General features: G+C 33.6%; 1 protein-coding gene across 2 annotated transcripts in view; it reads left to right on the plus strand.

The window, feature by feature from the left end:
* Window positions 1-22560, plus strand: part of Micu3 (mitochondrial calcium uptake family member 3) — a 79269-nt gene that overhangs the window by 36055 nt on the left and 20654 nt on the right. The window contains exons 4-8 of one of the 2 annotated variants that reach the window (XM_051182287.1): window positions 6145-6223; window positions 9424-9471; window positions 12232-12314; window positions 14133-14204; window positions 16574-16612. In XM_051182287.1, coding sequence (XP_051038244.1) covers window positions 6145-6223; window positions 9424-9471; window positions 12232-12314; window positions 14133-14204; window positions 16574-16612 — 321 coding nt within the window. The remainder of the gene's footprint in view (window positions 1-6144; window positions 6224-9423; window positions 9472-12231; window positions 12315-14132; window positions 14205-16573; window positions 16613-22560) is intronic. The other variant, XM_051182288.1, reaches the window with a different exon arrangement.

Below are 22560 nucleotides of genomic sequence, written 5' to 3' on the forward strand. Positions count from 1 at the left end.
GAAATCTTGGCTGTAGTCTGCAAGGCTGTCTTGTGCCAACTGTTCTGAATGTTGGATCACTAACCATGTTGGTCTGGAAGGAATCCACAGCTTTTCATTTTCTGTGGAAACAAAAATAGGAAAAAAAAAATCCTTTTCCCCAGTAACCTGTCCTTAATCTCAAATTTTGGAGTCAAAGCATTTTTAAAATATATAAATTGGATTGATCCAGCAGCATTTAACAGTTGTTGTTATTTCCTCAGCAATCAAACGATACAAAGACAATATAATACCGTACATTATCCAGATTCTCTCTATCTTTACGTGGCTCTTCTATTGCTCTGTTTCTTTTACTTCTATTTTTTCATTTTTTGAGACAGGGTTTCTCTGTGTAACTTTTATCTGTCCTGGAATTCAGTCTGCATACTAGGTTTACTTTGCAGTCACAGAGATCTACTTGCGTCTCTCTCCAGAGTGCTGGAACTAAATGCGTGTGCCACCACACCCAGCTCCTCTCTGTCTTTTTAAAACCATTTTATTCCTTTTCTCTCCCAAGCCTACATATATTTTAGAACACACTGTAAACCTTTAGTTCTTTTTCTTAATGTGAATCTATCTTTACTGTAAATCTTTATCTTTTTCTGGCCATGAGTCTTTATCTGTTCAACAACAACATTGCTAAAATGAAAGTCATAGCTGTGTTAGCCTTGGTCTATCCAAGATGGCAGCAGATACTTTTACTGCCAGAACTGAGAGCTGTGCTCACTGCCTTGGTCTACACTGCACCCAGCAGCATGTTGCCAGCTTGGAGATGTGGTCACTGTCATTGCCAGCTTTCATACAAACCATTCAGTTGTTAGCAGAACTCTTTAAAAGCTTTGAGGCTTTTTTTTTTTTTTTTTTTCTTTTTTGCTGCTTATGCTGAGTCAGGAAACCTCCCTTAAAGGAGCTGCTGCACAAGTCTCTAGCAAAGTTTTTCTCTAGCAAAACAGAGTCCAACTGAGAAAAATGCTGCTACCAAGAAGTCTTGCTTGTCTCTGCTCTTTTGTTTCTAAAGTCCTTTTTAAGCTTTTCTTAAGTTTTACATGGAAGTTCTTTGGTCTACGTTGCGGCACCATATGTTAGGAATAAGGTTTTTTTCCTGCCAGCTGATCCCACAGCCGCACAGCCCCAAATAGCACACACAGACTCCGTATTTGGTATTATGCTGTTGGCCAGTTACTAGTTTCTTCTCAGATAGCTCTGTCTTAAATATTAACTCATTTCTATTAATCTAAGTATTTCCACGTGGTCTCATCTTACCAGAGAGTGGTGTCAGCGTTCTGCTCTCTCCAGTCTCTCCATGTTGATTCCTCCCTACTACTTCCTTGAATCCTCGACTCCTAGTCTCTCCTATCTTGCTTTCCTGTTGTCCAACAGTGCTTTATTCATTAACCAGTATGAGAAACATATTTACAGAATGACACCTCCCATCAATGTGGAAATGCTTTTCATACAAAATCAGATTTCAGAGTAATACCTTCTCTGCTGCCTTCAAAATGTGATAAAAATGATAATTTCTGGCTGGCACTTTAATTCCAGCATTTAGTAGGCAAAGGTGGGCAGATCTCTATGTGTTTGAGGTCAGCCTGGTCTACAGAGGAAGTTCCAGGACAGGCAGGGCTTTTACACAGAGAAACCCTGTCTTGAAAGAGAAAAAAAAAATGGTAACTCAAGTCTTGAAGTCTTACCACCTTGGAATTTCCAAAGAAAGAGTAACCTCTCACCACAAATAGAGCTTAGCAGGAAGGTCAGGTCTGAGTATCATTGTGTGGAATAGCTTAGACCCAATTGTACTAATTCGGGAGATTCTGATACTGAAAAGGGGAACTCTCACTTAAGAAAGGGAGTGATACTTGAACCCACCAAAGAAGATAACTGTCTTGAAAAATATGTGATTACTAATGAAAGAAGAGAATTTCAGAAGCATTTCTCCAACTCTAAAAGAATTCCATGATACCCCAACTCATAAATGTTTAAAGAGTGCTATAATAATGTAAACTTGTTTTGCAGAGGAACTGGAAGTCACCTAGCCTATTATCAGCATTCTCAATGTCAGTTGGCTTTTGTTTTGCTTTGTTTCTATATTGTGTTTTTATTTATGATTAAAAGTTATAAATGGTAAAATGCAAAAAATAAAGGACGTGTGAGATGGTCTTTTGAAACAGAACACATGAAGCAAACATCAACAGAAATTACTGACAGAGTTTCTTAAATGCTTAAACTTTGGTTACCCAAATCCATCAACAACACTAAAAGATATTTGATTCATGGGAAAATGTTTTCATAATTTATTATCCAAAAACAACTTTAAAAGAGGATCTTATAATTTTCTAGAACTTCTGTAAATCATTACTAAAAAGATAATCATCTCAATAAGAAATAAATGGACAATTATCTAGAATAGCTAGTAAATATGCATATAATAGTTTAACTCATTATAACCTCAGACATGCAAATTTAAAGCAATAATATACCCACCAGATGGCTAGCTTCCAGAAATTTGACAGTGTCAGTAATGAGCAAGAGCAGGAAGGAACCAATTGAAAAAAATAAATGATGCCTTCACTATGGGGAGTGATTTGGTAATGGCTGATGAAATTTAAAATGTGTATCTGAGGTCCTATTTATAGGTCTGTGTGCTAGAGGTTTAAATGTTCATACCTATCTTATTCATATTTCCTGACACACTGATGGAAGAGCAAAAATTTAAAAACAATATAATCATTGGGATAATAGATCAAATAATTATAAAGTAGCATATATGGTAATACAGAATAAAATGAATTAGGGTGTTAGAGCTGTGTGTTTCCAGCTGTAGACCTAAAAGATATGGTTGAGCAAACAGCAAGTGGCCGGATGCTGATGCTTTCTAGGACCTAGGAAATCAAAGTAGTCTTCCTGATTGTGAGAAGCTATTCATTTTATTCCATCTTGTTCTCTCACAGGCATGAGTAGATTCTTCTGAAGGTTGTATAAGTAATATTATCACAGCAGACTTTCAAAAGTGCCATCAGAAAATGACACTGCATAGGTATTAATATCAAAATATTATTTGACATGAAAATATGTCCATATTATATAAAAGACAAAGTACAAAACAGTGTATATGTATATGCATATATATATATATATAAAGATTTAATATTTACAATAATAAAATGCTGTATAAAATGCCTGTGAGAGAGTTTTATTAAAAGAATATTATTAAAATTGAAGTCTGGTTTGTCTTTGAATATAAGTTTTCTCTTCTAAACCTACAATTTTTCTGTGGGGTGCATGCCTGTATGTGTGTCTGTGTGTGTGTATGTGTAGACACTAAGTATACAATTAAAAACTATACTCACTTAAGAAATTTATATAAATACTTTAAAAAGACCTTTAACTTTAGGAAAATAAAATTGATTCAACAAATGTGTGTTTGTTGCCTACTTGCAGTAGTGCAATGTAATTTTTTTTGCCTTGCAATTCATTTTATTATGAAAACTACAAACATTCTGTCACATTTTGTATATCTCAAATAAATCCCCATTTACAAATGCAAATATGTGCTTTTAAATCACTTCAAAGGTATTTTTCAGGAACCAGGGAGGACCTAGACCCTACCACAAATAAACTTGACAGATTTTGATGATCCTGCATGGAAACCCTCACTCTCCCTGGGGAGTGGATGGGGGAATCTGTGGAGGACATGGGAGGATGGCAGGGAGAGGGAACTGGGATAGATATGTAAAATAAGAAAAATATGTCAAATAAGAACATTAACTGCAGTGTAATTCTGACACTGGCCACCCCAGAGTAAGTATCTGATTCCACTAATTTAAAGACATGGTGCCCTTAGAGAGTGCTTTTTTCAGAGGTGTACCAGTACCAGTTCAGAGGTCTCAAGACATCTCATTCCTGACCTTACTGGCTGCAGTTCCATGGTTCTCCTATAACTGGCTTAATAATTTACTAAAATGACTCAGAATGCAGAACATGCAGTAGTTATAATTATAAAAAACTTATAGTAAGACATCCTAAAAGAAGAGAAAAAGAGATAGTTCTGGAAGAATTCTGACCAGGAATGTCTGTCCTCTCTGCATGAGGACTCAGTTTGTTGCCCTCCCAGAATCTTTATCAGTCCCAGGGAGCTTAGTGTCTAGACTTGTCTTGGCCTTTATTTCTAAGGTGTAAGTTACCAGACTGCTGATCATGTCTTTATCTCTGAGTCTCCACCTTGCCCTTCTCCCATTGTTTCTTCTGGTGACCCAACATCATCCTGACTTATTTCCTTAGTATATACTCAAGTGTGTCTATGGATTTAATCTTTTTCCCATGGGCCCGAGACAAAGGCCAAAATCATTTTATGTGCTATAATCGAAAAGATCAATATTGCAAGTGAGAAAATACATTTCCAGGATGAATGGATATACAAAGCTTTTTAGTAAATACTAAAATTGAGAATTAGCAGGTAGCACAAAAAGTTTTCTAAAGCAACTAGATGATCTAGGCCTGGAGAAACAGTATTTTTTTTTTTTTTTTTTTAAGTAACTACTTGAAATCAGCGAGGATCAGTTTCTGTAATTTACTTCTCTGTGCCTAACTTGGGAAAATGATTTGTCCAGTTTAGGCCTAAGTAAAATATGATTAAGAATTGGTTAGTAGAATTACATGAGCTATTATTAACCATTAATAATATGTGTTAACAGTTATTACTTGTTAATCACATAGAGGACTCTCAATAAAAGTAATTGATTTTTAAGATCAGAACAGAGATAGAAAGACATGATGGGAGAAGGTTTATACAACAGAAATTATATAAATTTAAGTATGTAAAAGTGTATTGAAGATTTTTTTAATTTCTTAGTTTAACAAAAATATTTTAGTTTCATCTCAACAGTAAATATCCCAGTCTCCTTAACATTCACACGTGAAGTCTTACCTGTTTGCCATGGTCCTCTATTACATACTGCTCATCGCCTTGGCATGTGTTAACTGCAGTGCAGATGAAGACCCTTGAAGGAAATGAATGCTAGACTTCATATGCAGGCTTCCAGGAGTCTGGAAAACCCCTAAAAAATGCTTCTGCTTTTGCCATCCAAAGGATTTCTTTATTTTCCTGATACCTCAGCTTTGCAATTTAAAAATATTGTTTAGAAAAGTCACTTTCTAGATTCCACTTACCAGGAAAAGTCGGTTTGAAGTATTCTTAAACTTAAACGTGCATAAAAACTACCTGGAATTCAGAGACAACACAAGGCTAGTTCAGAAGGTCTAGAGGAAATGCTCCTCTGTGTTTCCCTAAGTTTGTAAATAATTCTGGGATTGTTGGAATTCACAGTGTGACAAATAATGATCTGATCTAGAATTAGTGGCTTCAATATTAAAAATGTATTACTAAAAATGTATTACTGAGAAAAGTCATTTTTAAATTCCAAATTATTCCCTTTTTTCCAAATCATTTCACTAATTTTTCTCACAATATTATAGTTGTTGCTTTGTTATTTTTATTATTTTTGCAAAATATGTATAATCTTCTCAATTACTTTTATATAAGCAATGGTTCAACTGTTTAAATTCTCCAATAATTTCTCATCAGTAGTGATAATTTACCTTTAGAAAGATGAGTACAAATCAATATTCCATTACCCAGTATTAATATTCTTTGAGTAACCATTAAAATACTCCATTCATTTCTAGCATATTCCTTTGCTCATTTGCTACTTTTGCTCAAAGTCAGATAAATCCAGGCATGTAGCAAAAAAGGAATATGGAGCCAGCTTGTCACCTGGTTTTAATGATGAGATCACATGGCTTTTGTTCCTCATTCCAGAACTCAAGCTTGCTGTTTTATCTTAAGGTAGTTGTCTTGGTTATATGCATCTAGTTAGGAAGTTTATCTGAAATTTTTAATAGCTGTAATTAAGTTTAATATAGCATCTTTAGCATTTATTTGATATTTGCATTATGGGAAAATATTGTAGTGGAATGAACCACAGGTAATGCATAAGATGATTAATGTCACATTTCTGGTCATTTCAAAGGAGAATTTCCTGGGGAGGATACTCACATTTTTTTTTTAAAGATTCATGTTATAAGAAAGTGATTTGAGTACTAATCAGTATTCTAATCCTTCTTTTATAGGAATTAAGTCAGATGCTTTCAGAAACACCACCAGTTTGGAAGGGATCATCTAAACTCTTTCGAAGTCTTAAAGAAAGAGGTAAGCTAACCTGAGTGCCTATGCATTTTAATATTGATATGGATTTCAAATTGCGTGTGTGTGTGTGTGTGTGTGTGTGTGTGTGTGTGTGTGTGTGTGTGTGTATCAAAATGCAAATGTTTCTGGGCAAGTAATGTTATTTTGGTCAATGTGATTAAGGACTATGTTGTAACTATGTCCACACACAAACATATATACCTATGAACATTAGAGCTTCATCATTTTTAGCCATACTGAAAAGCATTTTATATTCGCTCATAGAAAATACTTTTCAAAAATATTAAATCTTCAAATATTAGTTTTCCTCATTCTATTTTGCATCTAGGGAGTAACAGTTACTTCTTCAGTTAGTGATTACACAATGCTAGCCTATGCTGCATGATCTGATTAAAAGGAAAAAAAAACAGCAAAAAATATCTTAGGTTTAATTGCAGTTTTCTTTTATAATGTTTTTCCAGTTGTTCACATGGAATATGAATGAAAGAAACACTTTTTCATTGTGGACATTTTTTAAAACTAGAATTTAATTTAAATTCTGGATGTGGGTACATTAAAATACTCTTTGGAGATCTGGGCAAGGTGGTACATTTTACTAATCTCAGCTTCTCTGGAGCCTGAAGAAGGATTTTGAGTTTGAAGCCAAACTAGTCTACATAGAGAAAAGACATAGCCCAAGCCAAAAATATTCTTAGAAAATTTTTTCATGTTTTAAGAATGAGATATTGGCTTGCAAATGTTCAAAACTCATAAAAAATAGATAAGTATAGTGAATTTTAATTGTTTTGTTTTAATAGATCTTATGGGAAAAATAAATGGATCATATATAATCTGAAAAAAATGCATAGAAGAAATATTTTTCTTAACCTAAGAAAAAGTTATCCTAGAAAGCCTAACCATTTGTGTTTTATATGCATACTTTCTTTATGTTTTCTTTCTGCTGAGAGTATTCATTTAGCTGTTCAGTAAAAGGGTCTGCAGTGATGAAATTGTTCATATTTCTTTTCTGTTTTGTATAGAAACCATTGACCAGTTGTGATTATTGAGCTCTTCAAGTGTTGCTGCTGTAACTGAGGGACAAAATTTTATTTGGATTAGTCTAAATTTAAATAACTATTCCTGCCCATTGATTACCAAAAGTATACTTTGCATCTGTCTCTTGTTCTTGATATTTGCCAGCTCATTAAACCATGGTCTTGTAAGAGTTTAGAACCAGCTTGTTAGGTAGTTAAGAAATACTAACTACTTGATTTACGTACGTGTGTGTGTGTGTGTGTGTGTGTGTATACAAAGATTAAGTGGTGGGAAATTTTTAAAGCTAAATATTTAAAGGTACTAAATATTAATTTAAGAACTGATTTTACCTTCTTAGCTATAACTCAGTAAAAAAAAATTAAGCAGATTCTCATAAAAAGTAGTATGTAACACACAGGAAAACAAGTAATAGATCAAGAAATAGTAATTTAACAATGTCATGTTTTTAAGGAAATTATTAAGTTTTTTTATTCAATTTTCAAAACCTAGTTGTCATCTCTTCTCCCTTCCTCTCTACTATTCAAGACAAGGTCTCTTTAAAAAGCCCAAAGCAGTCTTTGAACTTAACATCCTGCCTAAACCTCCTGATTGCTGTGATTTACTTAACATCTTCTTTATCCTTCACTTCTAAAGACTGTACTATTGCTAAATATTAGCATTTGACCTTATGTCATTGTTTGTCCTACTTAAGTCAGCCTTAAATATATCGAAGGGTTAATTTTTTTTTTTTTTTTTTTTTTTTTTTTTTTTTTTTACTTTATTCTGGTTTTCTATGTTTATAGTTAGGAAGCAGTGTGAATCTATAGTTCAGCTTTAACAGTATTTTCTTCTTTCCCTTGACCATTTTCTTTAAATTATATCACTTTGTTCTCTTTCTGGGTTCATATTAATCCAACTCAGTAGCCAGGTAATCCTGCAGAAAAATGCCTGCCATGACCCTCTGAAGTCAACCAGTCCTCCTGTAAATTCACCCTTTCATAAAGGAAATGCTTCAATTAGTCATCAGTAATTATATGTACTTTAAAAATGTACTTTATGTCAGCTATAATACTTGGTCATCTACCTAGTTATTTAGAACAGTAAGAGGACTCTTATGTAATTGTGTCAGACTCTTTCTCCCATAATATTCTTGGCAGTCATCCAGAACTCTAGGTCAGCATTCTAGTATAAACACAAGGTCTCTGACAAACTGCTTGACAGTGACTCCTAGTCCCTTTGTTCTATAACAAAGAGTTAGTGAAGCCACAATAAACATCAGATAAGTGGAAATTTAAAATCCACAGTCTATTTAAGGTGGTTTGTTGTTCATACCTTGTACCAACATCAAGATTGACTATAGTCTATGTAAACATTGTAGACTTATTTCTGAACTTAATTTTTTCAGTCTTTTCTTGGCCAATTAAGCTATTAATTACAGCTTTAAGAGTAGAAAAAGAGTAGCCTTAAAGTGAAAAAAGTGTTAATAGAATCTATACTTACTTACTTCATACACATCCTTGGTAAAACTTTTAATTATGGGATACAGAGATGTCAAGATTTAGAAAACATAAAATGAGGTCTATTGAATTTTAAAAAAGATCCTTAGAATCAATTAATGATAAGAACTGTTATAAAAGTTGTAAAGTATCATTTGACCATCTGATGTGTAAGTTTTTATTTTTGAATAAACATCAAATTTCTAAGCAAGTAAATATAAAAAGTGACTAAGTTCCTTATAGCATTCCTGACCTTTTTATGTTAGTTTCATATAGTAAGGTAGCCTGGCAGTGATGGTACATGCCTTTAATCCCGGCACTCAGGAGGCAGAGGCAGATGGATATTTGAGGCCAGCCTGGTCTTCGGAGCAAGTTCCAGGATAGCCAAGGCTATACAGAGAAACCCTGTCTCAATAAAACAACAAAAAAGTTAAACTATAAATAAACGTTTAAATTTTGCTTTTATTGCCAGTTTATTTATCATGAATGGACATTTTGTAGTGGCATGTGGAAAAATTTAGATAAAATTAATTTTGTTACATTTACAATTATTTTTAAAATTGTAGTCTCATTTAAAACAATATTTAGCATATATCTTAAACCTACTCATAGTTTTTATTCTGTAGAATAACTTATGTTTATAAAATATAAGTTAATATTTTATAAAGCTTAATTGATACTGTTTTCTTCTAGGTGTGATTTCTTACACTGAATATCTTTTTCTTTTATGTATTTTAACAAGTAAGTACACTCGTTAAATTTATTTCTAGATATATTTTACCTCATGGTCTTAAAAATATATCTTTCTTAGCATAGTATTGGAAATTACTTCATGTGTATGTTGACTGTTGTACAAATTTAGGTCTAACTATCATTTCGAAAATGTCAAGTATAACACTGTCAGAGTCAAAAACCTATATACTTTGGCTTGTGACAATAATAAAATGTTCATAAATTATAAATATATTACCCTTTGGAGTTTAAGCTACATAAGACCCTAAAAATAAGAACTTACACTGGTTTATTAAGTTCCTATTATATGCATTTAAACCAGGTTTTCTGCAAGTCTAATGAGAAAGAGTAGCAAGTCTGTGTCTGATACCTGCTGGCAAGTCTGTCCATCTACCCATAGCCCGTCTGCTGCCATGGCTCACTGTGTGTAGCACACACGGCAGCATCTATGAAATGTATAGAAGGTTTACTAGAACTTTTGGTTCAGTTTCTTTTCACCTAGCAGAAAAATCATGTGCTGTACTCACTGTGCTTCAGCCAGCTAGCCTGTCCATCCATTGAACTCCCTCTGCAAGGAGCAAATGGCTGCTCTCTCAGCCACCAGTGTTTCTCTTTGAGGGCTTCCCAAGGCTAGTGTCATCAGGGTGCCTTTTGACACAAAATGTTCAGTCTTTACTTCTGCCCCCCCCCCACTCTTCTGATAGCTCTCTTGCCCTTCTCTTAATCTTTTCATCATGCATTATTTTCTTCATAGAACTTAGATTATGTTGGCTTTCATGTCAGTCTTGTGACAACAGTGAAAGGTCTGTAATGGCTAAATGTTACCCTTTGGGGCCATCTATATCAAGAATAATGTCTTATTCATAGTACCTATTCAGAAAATAATTGATGAATGAAGAAAAAAAAAAGGAAGACTATTAGAATACTATTCCAAGAATTTTTAGATGAGGAAATCTGTGAAAATGCATATAAACAAGAGCACTAGTAACACTTATTTTAAAATTTCATTTTCTGTGCTTAAAAATTTACTACGACTGTGCTGTTCTTACCTTAGTTGTGAGTGATATAGCAAAAAGGGGGAGATGTGAACGTGTGAATCCATGTATACAACAAAATTTATCTTTTATTTTCCCTTACATTGTTTGTCCTCTTAATGAGATTAAATTTTAGTGTTGAAAAAAATGAGCATTCTGCCATTGATCATAGGGCCACCTGAGATTGGTCTAGCTTGGAAACTAGTAACCTAATCTGTGATGATCCTTCCATGAAACCAAAGTGCCAAGGGTGTATCAAAGATGAATTTAAAATTGTCCTTGGGTTGGACCCAAAGTTGCAAGTTATTAATACCTAAATAAGCAGTGATGGAGAATTAAAAGGGACATTTTTGGTTAGGAAGCCACTTAGATAGATGGAGCGGGGTGCAGTGTGGGAGTAGCGAATATACATAGTTGGCTTGCTTACTGTGGGCAGGTTAAACTATCTAGTGCTGTAACATTTCCAGAGAGTATTTATAGGAAGTCCCTTGATTATAATTAATAAAAATGTGAAAAGAGACTATGGAGAATTGGGCGCATTATATATATGGTATGTGCCCATGTGTGCTTCCTCTTTGCCTTTAGTCGTTTTCCCTCCTAAACAGTGCTTATAAAGATTGATTTTACTCATACTTATATATTTTTCCCAAATATTTTTAAAGTATAAAATTTGCTTATCAGACATGATGTCAGTTTTAGTGAATGATAATAAAAGTAAATGCAGTTCCTGAAATACCTACAAGAAATGAGCACATAGGGAACTGGCTTCCATGTCTGATGTTTCCAAGGATGGGCATTATGGATTAAGAAAGTAGGGCTATCTGCTTCTTTGCAAAGTTCAGGCTTTTATATCCATCAGGCTAGTAAGTTTACTAGTTGAGTAGGGGGTGCCTTTAGATTTTTCCAGCCACTTGAGAGGAAAAAGGTGAAGTTTTTCTAAAAAGCATTGTGCAATGAGCTCCTTAAAAGGTAATCCAAGTTTTCTTCCTTCCATATTTTCTTGTTTATACTGGAGAAGCAGAAAAAGAAAACAAACAAACAAACAAAAAAGCATATGTTTCCAGAAAAGCCTCATAAAATTAATTCAGCTTATTGCTTGAAGAACATAAGAGTCTTTTTCAAAAAGACAATTGTTTCTTGGGTTTTGGAGAGCCTGGAATTACACATTGAAACACTTTATAAAAGTTTCTGGTTTTTGAAGCTTCTTGAAGTTTTACCCCAAATCTGTGCCCTCTCATGATCACATTTATCCCACAGTTTATTTTAGCTATATTTTTTTTCTGAAGAGTTTTAACTGGTGTGTTACTTTGTATTTTTACTCTTTTTCTGCTACTTCTAGTTGAACATCTAGAAAAAATTCAAATGAAGTGACCTCCTAGTTGCTTTTTAACAAATAGGCATAATGTACATATTCATTTTTAGAGGGACAGATGTCAAATATTTCCTTTACTGCTATCTATTAAGTAATAGTCAAGTACTTAGAAAGCTTATTATGGGTTCTGTTAATAAGTCTGCAATGCATAAAGCAAAAATATGTATCCTGCAGTATTACTGTCACTGCATTTAACTTACAGTAACATACTGCTTTTGATTTGTTGGTTATTTTCTGCAGTGTGTATTTCTGTCTGTTGAATGTATGGAATTTGTAGCTTTAAATACATTTTATCAAAACTTGTTCTGCTTTTTTGTTTGTTTGTTTTTGTTTGTTTGTTTGTTTGTTTTGTTTTTCTGGCAGAGCCTCATGCAGGATTTAGAATAGCTTTCAACATGTTTGACACAGATGGAAATGAGATGGTGGATAAAAAGGAATTTTTGGTGGTATGTACATGATATACTGCATTTCTAATAATTAAATACTTCTTATTTATATGTTATGTTTTTGTGTTATATTTTACGTGTGGACCCATTTCCCTGTTTCCTTCCTTTTCTTTGACCAAGAGCTTTCACCTCTGAGCTTCTGTTATGTGGTCTGACAGAGTCTGTAGTGCTTACTCATTTTCCCATCTCCCCTTCCAAGCTGGTTTTTCCTCTTACTTCTGTATCCTACATCTGTTTCTGTGTCAAAATGCTTTCTCTAGTTTATGGTTTGTTTGTTTGTTTTTAATAAAAAAGTAATGTTAATTTATTTCTTAGAGTAGCAAAATTGCCCATTAATATTAATGTTTCCATCTTTCTATATATTCTCCTTTTTAAATGTAAGGAAAAAAGGTACAATATAATGCAATATAAAGAGTTCTTTTATTTTATTGCAGAACGGACCTATTTATCTGAATAATTTTGAGCAAACATTCTGCATCAACACTGACTTTTGGAAATCCCATTTCTTGAAAGCTTTTTATGCACGTGTCTTTTGGAATGTTGTCTGCTCGTGGGATGGGAAAATGAAATAGATTTAAGATTGTTTTCCAAATTCCAAAGACAAGAATAATGAACTATCCAGAAAACTAGTAAAAGTATGTGTGTGAAAGAGGGGTCTCTGCAAACGTCATGACCAGCAGAGTAATAATCCCCATGAAGAAACAATGAAGTCCAGTTCAACATGACTCAATAGCCGGCGATGGTTCAATGTCTAAAATCTGACACAAGGCAGTTTATTTTAGGCATATGTAAGCACAGCACCATTTGGAGAATGTTTCCTGATGATAACTAACTCAATCCCATATGCACAATAAAACTTAAGTCATGACTACATCAAAGTTCTCTGTAAATTACCTGTGACCTCTTCCATAAAGATGGATTCTATAGATTGACCACATGTGACTTCTTAAGAGTCTTGAGAGGATTTGGTGTGGCCTGGCCGTATGGATAGCACAAAGGTCAATTAACCACATCCATGCCCAGCTTTGTGGGTGGAAATCAGGTTATTTTTTTAAACATTAAAACCTCTCTGCCTTTGAAGAGAGACAACCCTGTGTGTTTAACATTCTTGGTTTCCTTAGTGCTCATTTGTGAGCACAAGGGCCTCATACCCTCAACAAGGTCAAGCTTCTATTTTAAAACCACAGAATTTTAAAGAATAAAGAATATTGTTTATAGCACTAGATGACATTTATTTAGAAATAATAGGCAAAGTACTAGGTAATTAGTTGTGATATTTATTTTATATAGCACTCTCTAAGGCAAGAGATTTTCCAAGTACAGAAAATAAGCCTTAGACAATTAATTTATCTAAGGAATGATAGCAGCAGTCCACACTCTTCTATGTACAGACCCTGCAAGAACTTTACAGGTGATCTTGTCCTTTGTTCATACATAAGCAAATTAGAACACTGAGTGGCCTGAAATACATTACTGTGAGACCAAAGCTGGACTCGAACAGTGTCCTTAAGGACTGCTTCCATGTTCTCTTAGCCCAACAGGTTCCATCTCTTTCTGTTTATGCCTCAGACTCACTGTCTTTGTGTCATAGAGATCAAGAGAAACTGTAACATTAGACACATTTAACTCAACTGTGAATTGCCAGTACCAAAGAATGTATTTTATCTTGTGACAAATGCTGCAATCAGAAAATATGTCTAGAGTAGTTTAAATGTTGTTGAAACTATTTTTGCTTATTTTTAGTATATACTTAGCATAGAGTAATATATAAGTACCTTAATTCTGATGGATTTTGATTCCTGATTTATTTCCTTACAGCTTCAGGAGATATTCAGGAAAAAAAATGAAAAGAGAGAAACTAAAGGAGATGAAGAAAAACGTGCAATGCTGGTAAGACATAATTTATAGTAATTTCAGGTGGGTTTTTCGAGGTGAAAATTATTTTGTACATGTTGAAACAATGTAACATTTAAAATTTGAATCTTTTCCTTTATTGAAAACTTTCTGAAGGTTTAATATAATAAAATTACTTTAGTATCTTAAATATCAATATTTATGTTAAATATTGATATTAAATATCTGTACCCATAGTCACATTCATTAAATCATTTCCATCCATAATGTTGTCTGTGAGATTTGAAGGGTATATATCATATAATAGATTAATAAGATCATTATGCATGTAAAAATTTAAAGGTGAATATGCAAAGGTTTAATTATATTAATGAATTTAATGATAATGTAGCATAATGAATGGTAAATATAAGGAAATAATGTGGGCTTTCTGCATCTCTTAGATATAGTATAGATTCTTCTGGGTTACATATTAGTACTTTGTTCTGAAGTTGGAACTGACAATACTTTATCCTTTCAGTCTTCATTTATTTGTCTCAAATAGTTCAGTCTTTATAACAGGCCAGTTTAAATAATAAAAATAACAGTCCTTATTATCCCTAAGTCCTTATTATCAAGTACAAGGGTAGATGCTTTTCATGTATTTTGTCAACTAATCTGTCCAACAACCTGTTGTACATAATTAAGGATGAGGAAACTGATCATTGTAAAATTTAAATATCTTCTCCAAAGCTATAATACTGTTCAATGGCTAAGTCACAATTTGAACCTGTGGTGGGCAGCTCTGAATTCCATCTCCAGTTTTTCATTTGCTACTTAAATACCAGAAATATGCTATATTTTTATTGACATATGACAGATTTTTAACTAGAAGTATAATTTTGATCAATAGCATTTTTTAAAAATACATCAGATAACAATGGGAAAGAAGAAAGGAAGAACTACTACCACACAACAGAGGGGAAAGCTATGGTACCAACACAAAGCCAAGATAAATGTAAATTATATTAACTTGGATTAATTATACAAAGTCTAGGTAAATTATGAAACCTATGTTAGATCAGCTTATCCTAGATGATCTATCTCATATCAATGATGTATTCCCTAGCAAATATATCGGGTAAGAAATGTAGTTTTAAAGAACAAGTAAAAATAACACATAAGTTGTGTATAATTATATATGTAAAGGATTTCATAACAGTAATTGATCTCAAAGGCACAGTTAATTATTTAATTTAGTTCTCAGATGTTCCTTCCAGTTATTCTGAAGTAGTCTTTCATTTGCCTCTCACTGACAGCACCATTCAGCAGTGCAGTGATCTACAAATCCTTGTTACTGTACTTGATAGTGACAGTCCTTGGTTTCAGTGCATTAGTTTTATTTTAAATAATATAAATCTGAAGTGATTTTGTACTGTTTTGTCTATAGAGGATCAAGTAAAATGCAAATGCTTTTGTCAGATTGATACAAACAATAGTTAAACATGTATATGTGTCCTAAACATTAGGTTGAGCTTGAAGCAACTAAAATTTACCTTGTAGTAAAAAGTAAGAAAAAGCCCCAAAAGAAAGTAAACCTCTTGAGCCTGGTTTGGAGGTTTTTAATATTACCTGTACCTGTGTAATCTTTAGCAAGATTTCTAACCTCTATGGCTTAGTAGTTTTAGTTTTACAAATGAAATGATAGAAAAATGTGATCACATCTATAATTTTATAAGTATTAAATGAGCTAAAATGCTTAACTACCTGCCAATAGAATGTATAATTATAATAATAAAAGATATTAGCTAATAGCCTTAATAACAACTTCTTGGTCTGTTTAACCAAAAAATTAGCATATCCAAATCAAAATTTTAAAATACTTCTGTGTCAATAGAAGTGAAATGGCCACTGCATTCTAAGATCTGTGCTAAGACCTTACAAACAGTGCTCCTGTGTAGTATTTACCTCATTTCACCAGGTAAGTATCAATACTGCTTCACCGGTGAGCAGTCTATTTCCATAGCCATGATGGTAGAGAGTAGGGTTCTAGAACAGGCCTCTCATACCATTGTCACCACCATGCTGCTGATTTCCCATCACGTGTATGATCCTGGGACCTCTCTACAAACCTGCATGCTTAAGGGGAACATGTTTCCTCACAGCAGTAGTTTTCTCACATTTAATGAAAATGGTTAAAATGAGCACAATTATATTAGATTTATAAACTTTGCTACTCATCTTTAACATTTATCTCGTATGTGTGTGTGTGTGTGTGTGTGTGTGTGTGTGCTTTATAGAGAATATAGCATAATGATTTGCCCTTCCTAATTGATTATTTTGTCGTCTTTTTCTTTTTTCTTTTGCTGTACTTGGGTTCATTCTGAAATGTGACACTTCATTTGGCCCTTTGTGCTCTATGTCAGCGTCTTCAACTTTATGGATACCATTCTCCTACTAATAGTGTATGTACAACACTTTAAATGTTCTTTATGTATATAGCCCTCACCTGTTATATTAGGTAATGTTATTTCTTTATAGAAAACTATATCTGCTATTTAAAAATGTTTTGGAATTTGTTGAATACAGTAAGATACAATCAAGCCAAAATCTTTTCTCAATTTTGGGGACAAAAATATAGAAAGCAATTGTATATCTTTATTAGTTGTATATCTGTAAATTAAAATAAATAGGAGTGAAAAAGTACCACCAGAAATTCTGGTAGAGTAATTGAAATTTTATATTTTTCAGCAATATATGAAGCATTATACAAAAGTAATAGAGCAGATAGGCTCCTGAAGAACACAGGTATTTTAAGAACTAAATTTAGACTTTGGTCAATGCCAGTAAAAGCATGTTAATGAATAGACTTTTTAATTTTCAGTTTTCATCTTTTTCTGAGACTGTTGCCTGCCTACTTTCTCTGGTGTATTAAAAAGATGTGTCAGATGCTACTCATTACATTACTACACAAAGACAATTGTGAGTTTTGTTCTTTTGTTGTAAAAATTTCTATAAGTGCTCTGTGACATTTGTGTTCTCTTGAGAACAGTTTATTAGTTAGCACAGCACATAATAACTGCTCAGAATAGACCTGACCCTTTCCTATAAGCATGTGCAGTTCATTTAATTTTCCCACATGTCATTCAAGCCTGTAAAGGATTCCTCAAACTATAGAAATTCCACCTGAAAAGTCTTTGAATTCAGGGGCAAGTGTTCACGGTGTCATGCACAATTCTAAAAGTAAGCATATCACCTCTGTACTGTTTCATTAACTACTCTAAACTGTAAAAAACACTTATTTTAGATTTGAACATGTACTGGAGACAGTTTCAGCATCAAGTAAGCATAGGGAATGCTGCCTGTTCACAGGGAACAATGGAATAATTGGAGAGTCTATGGGGCTCACATACCTAATTGTTTAAATTTGTCTAAGAAATGGGAAAGATTTTCTATAAAATATACTGCTATTCCCAATAAGAGAAAATTTTAATTGATTTTAAAAGTGTTTCTCTGCTAATCATTTAAATTTTTTTCAAAAATTTATAAAACAAAAATCTCACATTAGAATACCATATGTACTTTTAAATATATGGTTAACAGTATTTATGACTTTATGATTTACATACATGTCATTGTATGAGCCACTTTTTAAACATGGTGGTTTCAGTATTTCCTTTCATTTCTTAAGTAGTTTCCATGTTGTTCAGACTGTGCAGACTTTACAGCCTCAGGCATTACGAGATTCTCAATAGCTAGATTTAAGGAGTGTATACTTTATTCATATTATCCTTGACCAGGAAAACATACTATCTTTTTTTATTTTGTTGGTTAGCAAAGTTTTCATTTGATTTTATTGAGGACAGCTTCTGTCCTTATGTAAAACTCACGTGAATGTAATGATGTAACCTCACGTTCTTCCAATCTACACTCTCAAGTGGATTACATAATTTAGTTCTATAAGTGCTTGATTTTAGGAACTTTTTCCTATAATAGAAAGTCCCTTATCAGTTAGTAATTATTTTCCTGAAGTCCTTCAGGAAGGAGGCCCTTCCTGGAAGTGGAATCTGAACATGAAGACAGACAGACACTCTGGCCTCTTAAGTAGCCTATTCCAAGAGCCTGCCTGTTCTCACCCTTCTTGCTACAGTGGAAGTCTGAGGCTATTCCCTTGTGTCTGTAAATAGAGTAGTTACCTTCAGCAGCTCTTCTGCCATGAATGATCCAGATTATTTTATATTTCTCATGTAGTAAAGTCTTGGTCATTTTCCACAGTGGTGAAAAATACAAAAAAAAATTCAAAAGAATAAGTAATTCCAATAACTCTAAGGTCAAGAATGTTTGACTTCAATTTCCCTTATATGAGTTTTTAAAAATATTTTTCTTAACTATCCTAATTATATTACTATCAGAAAATGTCAATTCTTAATACCATTTCTTTGGTATTCATCATATGTTGAAATATGTTTTATGGGCTACATGTTGATATTCATAAATAATCATTAGTTTAAAAGAATGTTTTCTCTAGTTTATGATGCAGAGTTGTAATATATATGTACATATATTTTGCATATATATTACCATGCATTGCTAATTGTATGTTTTCAGTCTTCTCTGTCATGACTGGCAGTTTTGTCTGCTTGAACTGTCAGTTGGTATATTAACCTCTGAGCCATCGCTACAGCCCTTGTCAATTGGTATATTAAACTATATGTTACGATTATACATTTACTGTCTATTCAAAATGTTCATTTTTATTTTATCTACTTTAAGACATAATTGCGTGCGTAATAATATAGATTAATTGATTATGTCTTAGCCAAATTTCCAGTAGGTACTATAAATTTCCAGGTTTTTTTTTTTTTTTTTTTTTTTTTGGCCTTATAAAATCTTTAGTTTAGTTATACATATAGACTACCTTTTTAATTAATATTTTAGGTTTTTTATTATTGTTCCCTGTAATGATAATGAAACTTTTTCTGATTTTAAAAATGTATTTTAACCCAAATTTAATGGAAAAGAAGAATAATTATAAACTAGCTCAGGAAATGCAATGTTGCTATGTCCCAGAATTCCCTTCATACTGTCCCTGATCATGGTCATGATTCTTCTCTGTCCTCCAAATGATCCCTGCAACTGTGGTTTATTGAAAGAGCTTTGCTTCACTACCTGTGCACTCTGAAAAATATGCTTCAGTTTTATTCATTGTACATCTTGTACAAATGGAATCATTGGAGCTCACCTCCTTTATTGCTGCAAGCAATGGTTTTATCAATTGTTCTAGCAAGTGAACATGGTGGTTCATGAAGACAGTAGCTAGTTAGTTTATAACACAGACCATTTTTGCTGGTCAGTTCCAGCACCTGCATATGCAGCGGAAGTGCTCCATGTATGGCTATACCAGATATTGAAAAGCTGTACTCGGAAGGCTGAGCTAGAACATTCTTAAGTGGAGTCTTCTTTTCTCCAACTGAGAGTGTGTGGTACTGGAGCCTGTGGTGACCTTTGTCTTTGATGGCACTGTCACATCTCATTGTATGGAGTTACCAGAACTTGTATTCATTGCGTTTGTACTGTCAGTACAAGTATCAATACAAAACCAAAGGCAGATAGTATCTGTAAAAATATTTAGGATGTGTCTATGTTAGATTTTGCCTGGCCTTTTCATTTATTCTCATTGAACAAGCTGGTGCTAATGACTGGTCTCTCATAAACAGTAACCTGCTATACCTTTTTCAGCTTTGCTTTTTTCATTAACTGGGAAATTTCTAGTGGTATATTATGTGGATTGCTGGTCTCTTCTGGCTGATGCCTGTGCCTTTTAACTAGAAAATGCAGTCTGTTTACATTAGTGTGATTACTTTCTGATGTGGAGTTTAGTTATTTTTCTCTGTAATTCGTTCTTTTTTCCTAGCTTTACCTTTCCTTCTCTAGAATAACTGAAATGTATTTTTCTTTAAGCTTGGAAGATACTTAATATAACCCTATGTTTGCCTTTTGAGTTTATTATGACTATACCTAAACTAATAAAGTCTTAGGCAGACCCTTAGGATGATTAACTATCTTTGATGTCCCTCAGCACAGATAATTAGAATTCTTGTATGGTGTCAGCATTATGCTTTTTTCTGATATCTCAAGTATTTTAAATATATACCATAAATATCTGTATGTGATAATTTCACATTGTAACTTGGGCTGCCTTTGTACTCCTCATCTCTCAAGTGCTGGGGTTACAGGTGTGTGCCGCCCCTCCTGGACATCAGGGTTTATTTACAATTACCTGCATATGTACCATTCTTTACTCCATCTCTATTTTGAACCTAAGGAGATGGCTCCATTTATAAAGTACCTACTATTCTGAGTTCTGGTTCCCAGAATCCACATGAAGGCCAGGTATGTGTGACATGTCTGTAACCCCAGCACTAGGGAATGTGGGACAAGAATAAATGGGACCCTGAAGCTCATGGGCCAGCCAGTCTAACAAAACTGATGAACTCTAAGTACAGTATCTTGTCTCAAAAAATAAGGTGGAGAGTGAAGCAGGAAGATAACTAATGTTGACATGTATATGCATGTGTACCACCAGTCCACACAATTAATTTAATCTCACCTATTTCTAAACCCTTTAATACTCTAAAATGCATCATGAAGAGCAAGTCCCTTTATAAATCAAGAGAAAATGATGATTTAGTGTTAAAGCTCAATGATAACTCTACCATTTAGCTTTAGCATGTCTAAGGTGCTGGGTTCAATACATACCACAACCGAAAAGAAAAACAAACAAAACCTCTCTTTGAAAATGTCTTTATTCCAACTTAACATATATGCTTCTCAGTATGTGATGACAAAATTTTACACTGTTATTTTTCTTCTATAATTGAAATTAAAAGGTCAGCTCTGGTCCCAGTGCAACTCCCCCCCCTATTGAAAATGGATTTTTTTCTCATATAATATATGCTGGTTACAGTTTCCCTTCCCTCTATATCTCCCAGTTCCTCCCTACCTCTCCTCCCACTCAGATTCATGCCCTTTCTCTCTCTCATTAGAAAACATACAGGCTTCAAAAGAATAATAATAAAATATAATAAGATGAAAAGTAACACATTAGAATTAGAACAAACAAAGAGAAGGATATGTTAGTTTTGATGGCATCCCCTTTAGGGGGTCAGGATCTCTCACTCTCTGCACAATTATCTGGCTGTGGGTCTCTGTATCTGGTCCCGTCCATTCTCTGTAGGAGGAAGCTTCTCTGATGGTGGTGAACAAAGCACTGATCTCAGCGAGTATAGCAGAATGTTGTTGACATCTTCTTTGTCTTTGCTTTTCTGTAGTCTTGCTGCAGTGAGCCTCTATGCCCTGCTTTGCTCTGTGGTGAGTTTTGTTCAAAAACAGGAAATTGTTTTTTCCTCTTTATTATTGAGAACTCATTGTCTTTACCAGAGGGCAGTTCCCATCTTTCTCCGTCACCACTCTCCAGGTTTTTATGGACTTTCTTTTTGTCTTACATGCCTGTTAGTTTCTCTCTGAGAGTTTGACAGACCTGGTGAAAACTAGTCTAACACAACATTAAATTGCAATTCCGTGACTATTGAAGTATTTTTCTTGTTGGTTTGTTGCTTGCTTGTTTGACACAATTGTTACAGTAGCATAAAATACAAAGATAGTTTTATTTGCTTTTGTTTGGCTTTTTTAAGTGTGTAAAGTATTTTCCTGTTTAGTCATGGACAGCTTTGGGGAATCATTATTCTGCTAACCACAGTGATAAATCACTATCTAAATCTTCCTTCTGAACATCCTTTGACTTTGACCTTTCTTTCCTCCTCTGCACTCCTTTCTTCCTATCACAGATATCAGTGATAAGATTTTGAGAATTACTTGACTAAGACCCTACTTTGACAGAAAGGAAAGAAAACAATTTAGCAAAGTTTAAGAAATCCTATTAAAACGTAGCCTATGAGTTTTGACCAAAATATCTGTGAGGGAAAGAAATTAAGATCAAACTTTGTAGAACATCATTTTGCCTGTCTGTCCTTTTTTCAATTTCTTTTGAACAATTCATGTGTTCTTTGCTCTCTTTTAATGAAAGTATGCACATGTTCCTCTGGTAAAGGGCTGAAAGCTGATATCACACAGTGAGATGTCTTCAAGAAGTCTTTACATGCTGCCTTCCGTTTATACACAAAAGCATTGGAACTATCTATTTCATCTATATCATCTTAGTGCCTGGTTACAATTGTACATTTCATGGCTTTTAACCTGTACACTCATATTCTGTATTTGCTCTATACTTCTTCCTTTTAAATTCTTGTTTGAGCATCTTATCTACTTGAAGATAAAAGCTTTATTGCAAAGCCCTATTTATATTTTTTCAGCTATTAAAGCTTCCTACTAGTTGTGCATGTTACAAAAAAAT

This window comes from Phodopus roborovskii, unplaced genomic scaffold, assembly GCF_943737965.1.
Source record: "Phodopus roborovskii unplaced genomic scaffold, PHOROB, whole genome shotgun sequence".
Classification (NCBI taxonomy): Eukaryota; Metazoa; Chordata; class Mammalia; order Rodentia; family Cricetidae; genus Phodopus; species Phodopus roborovskii.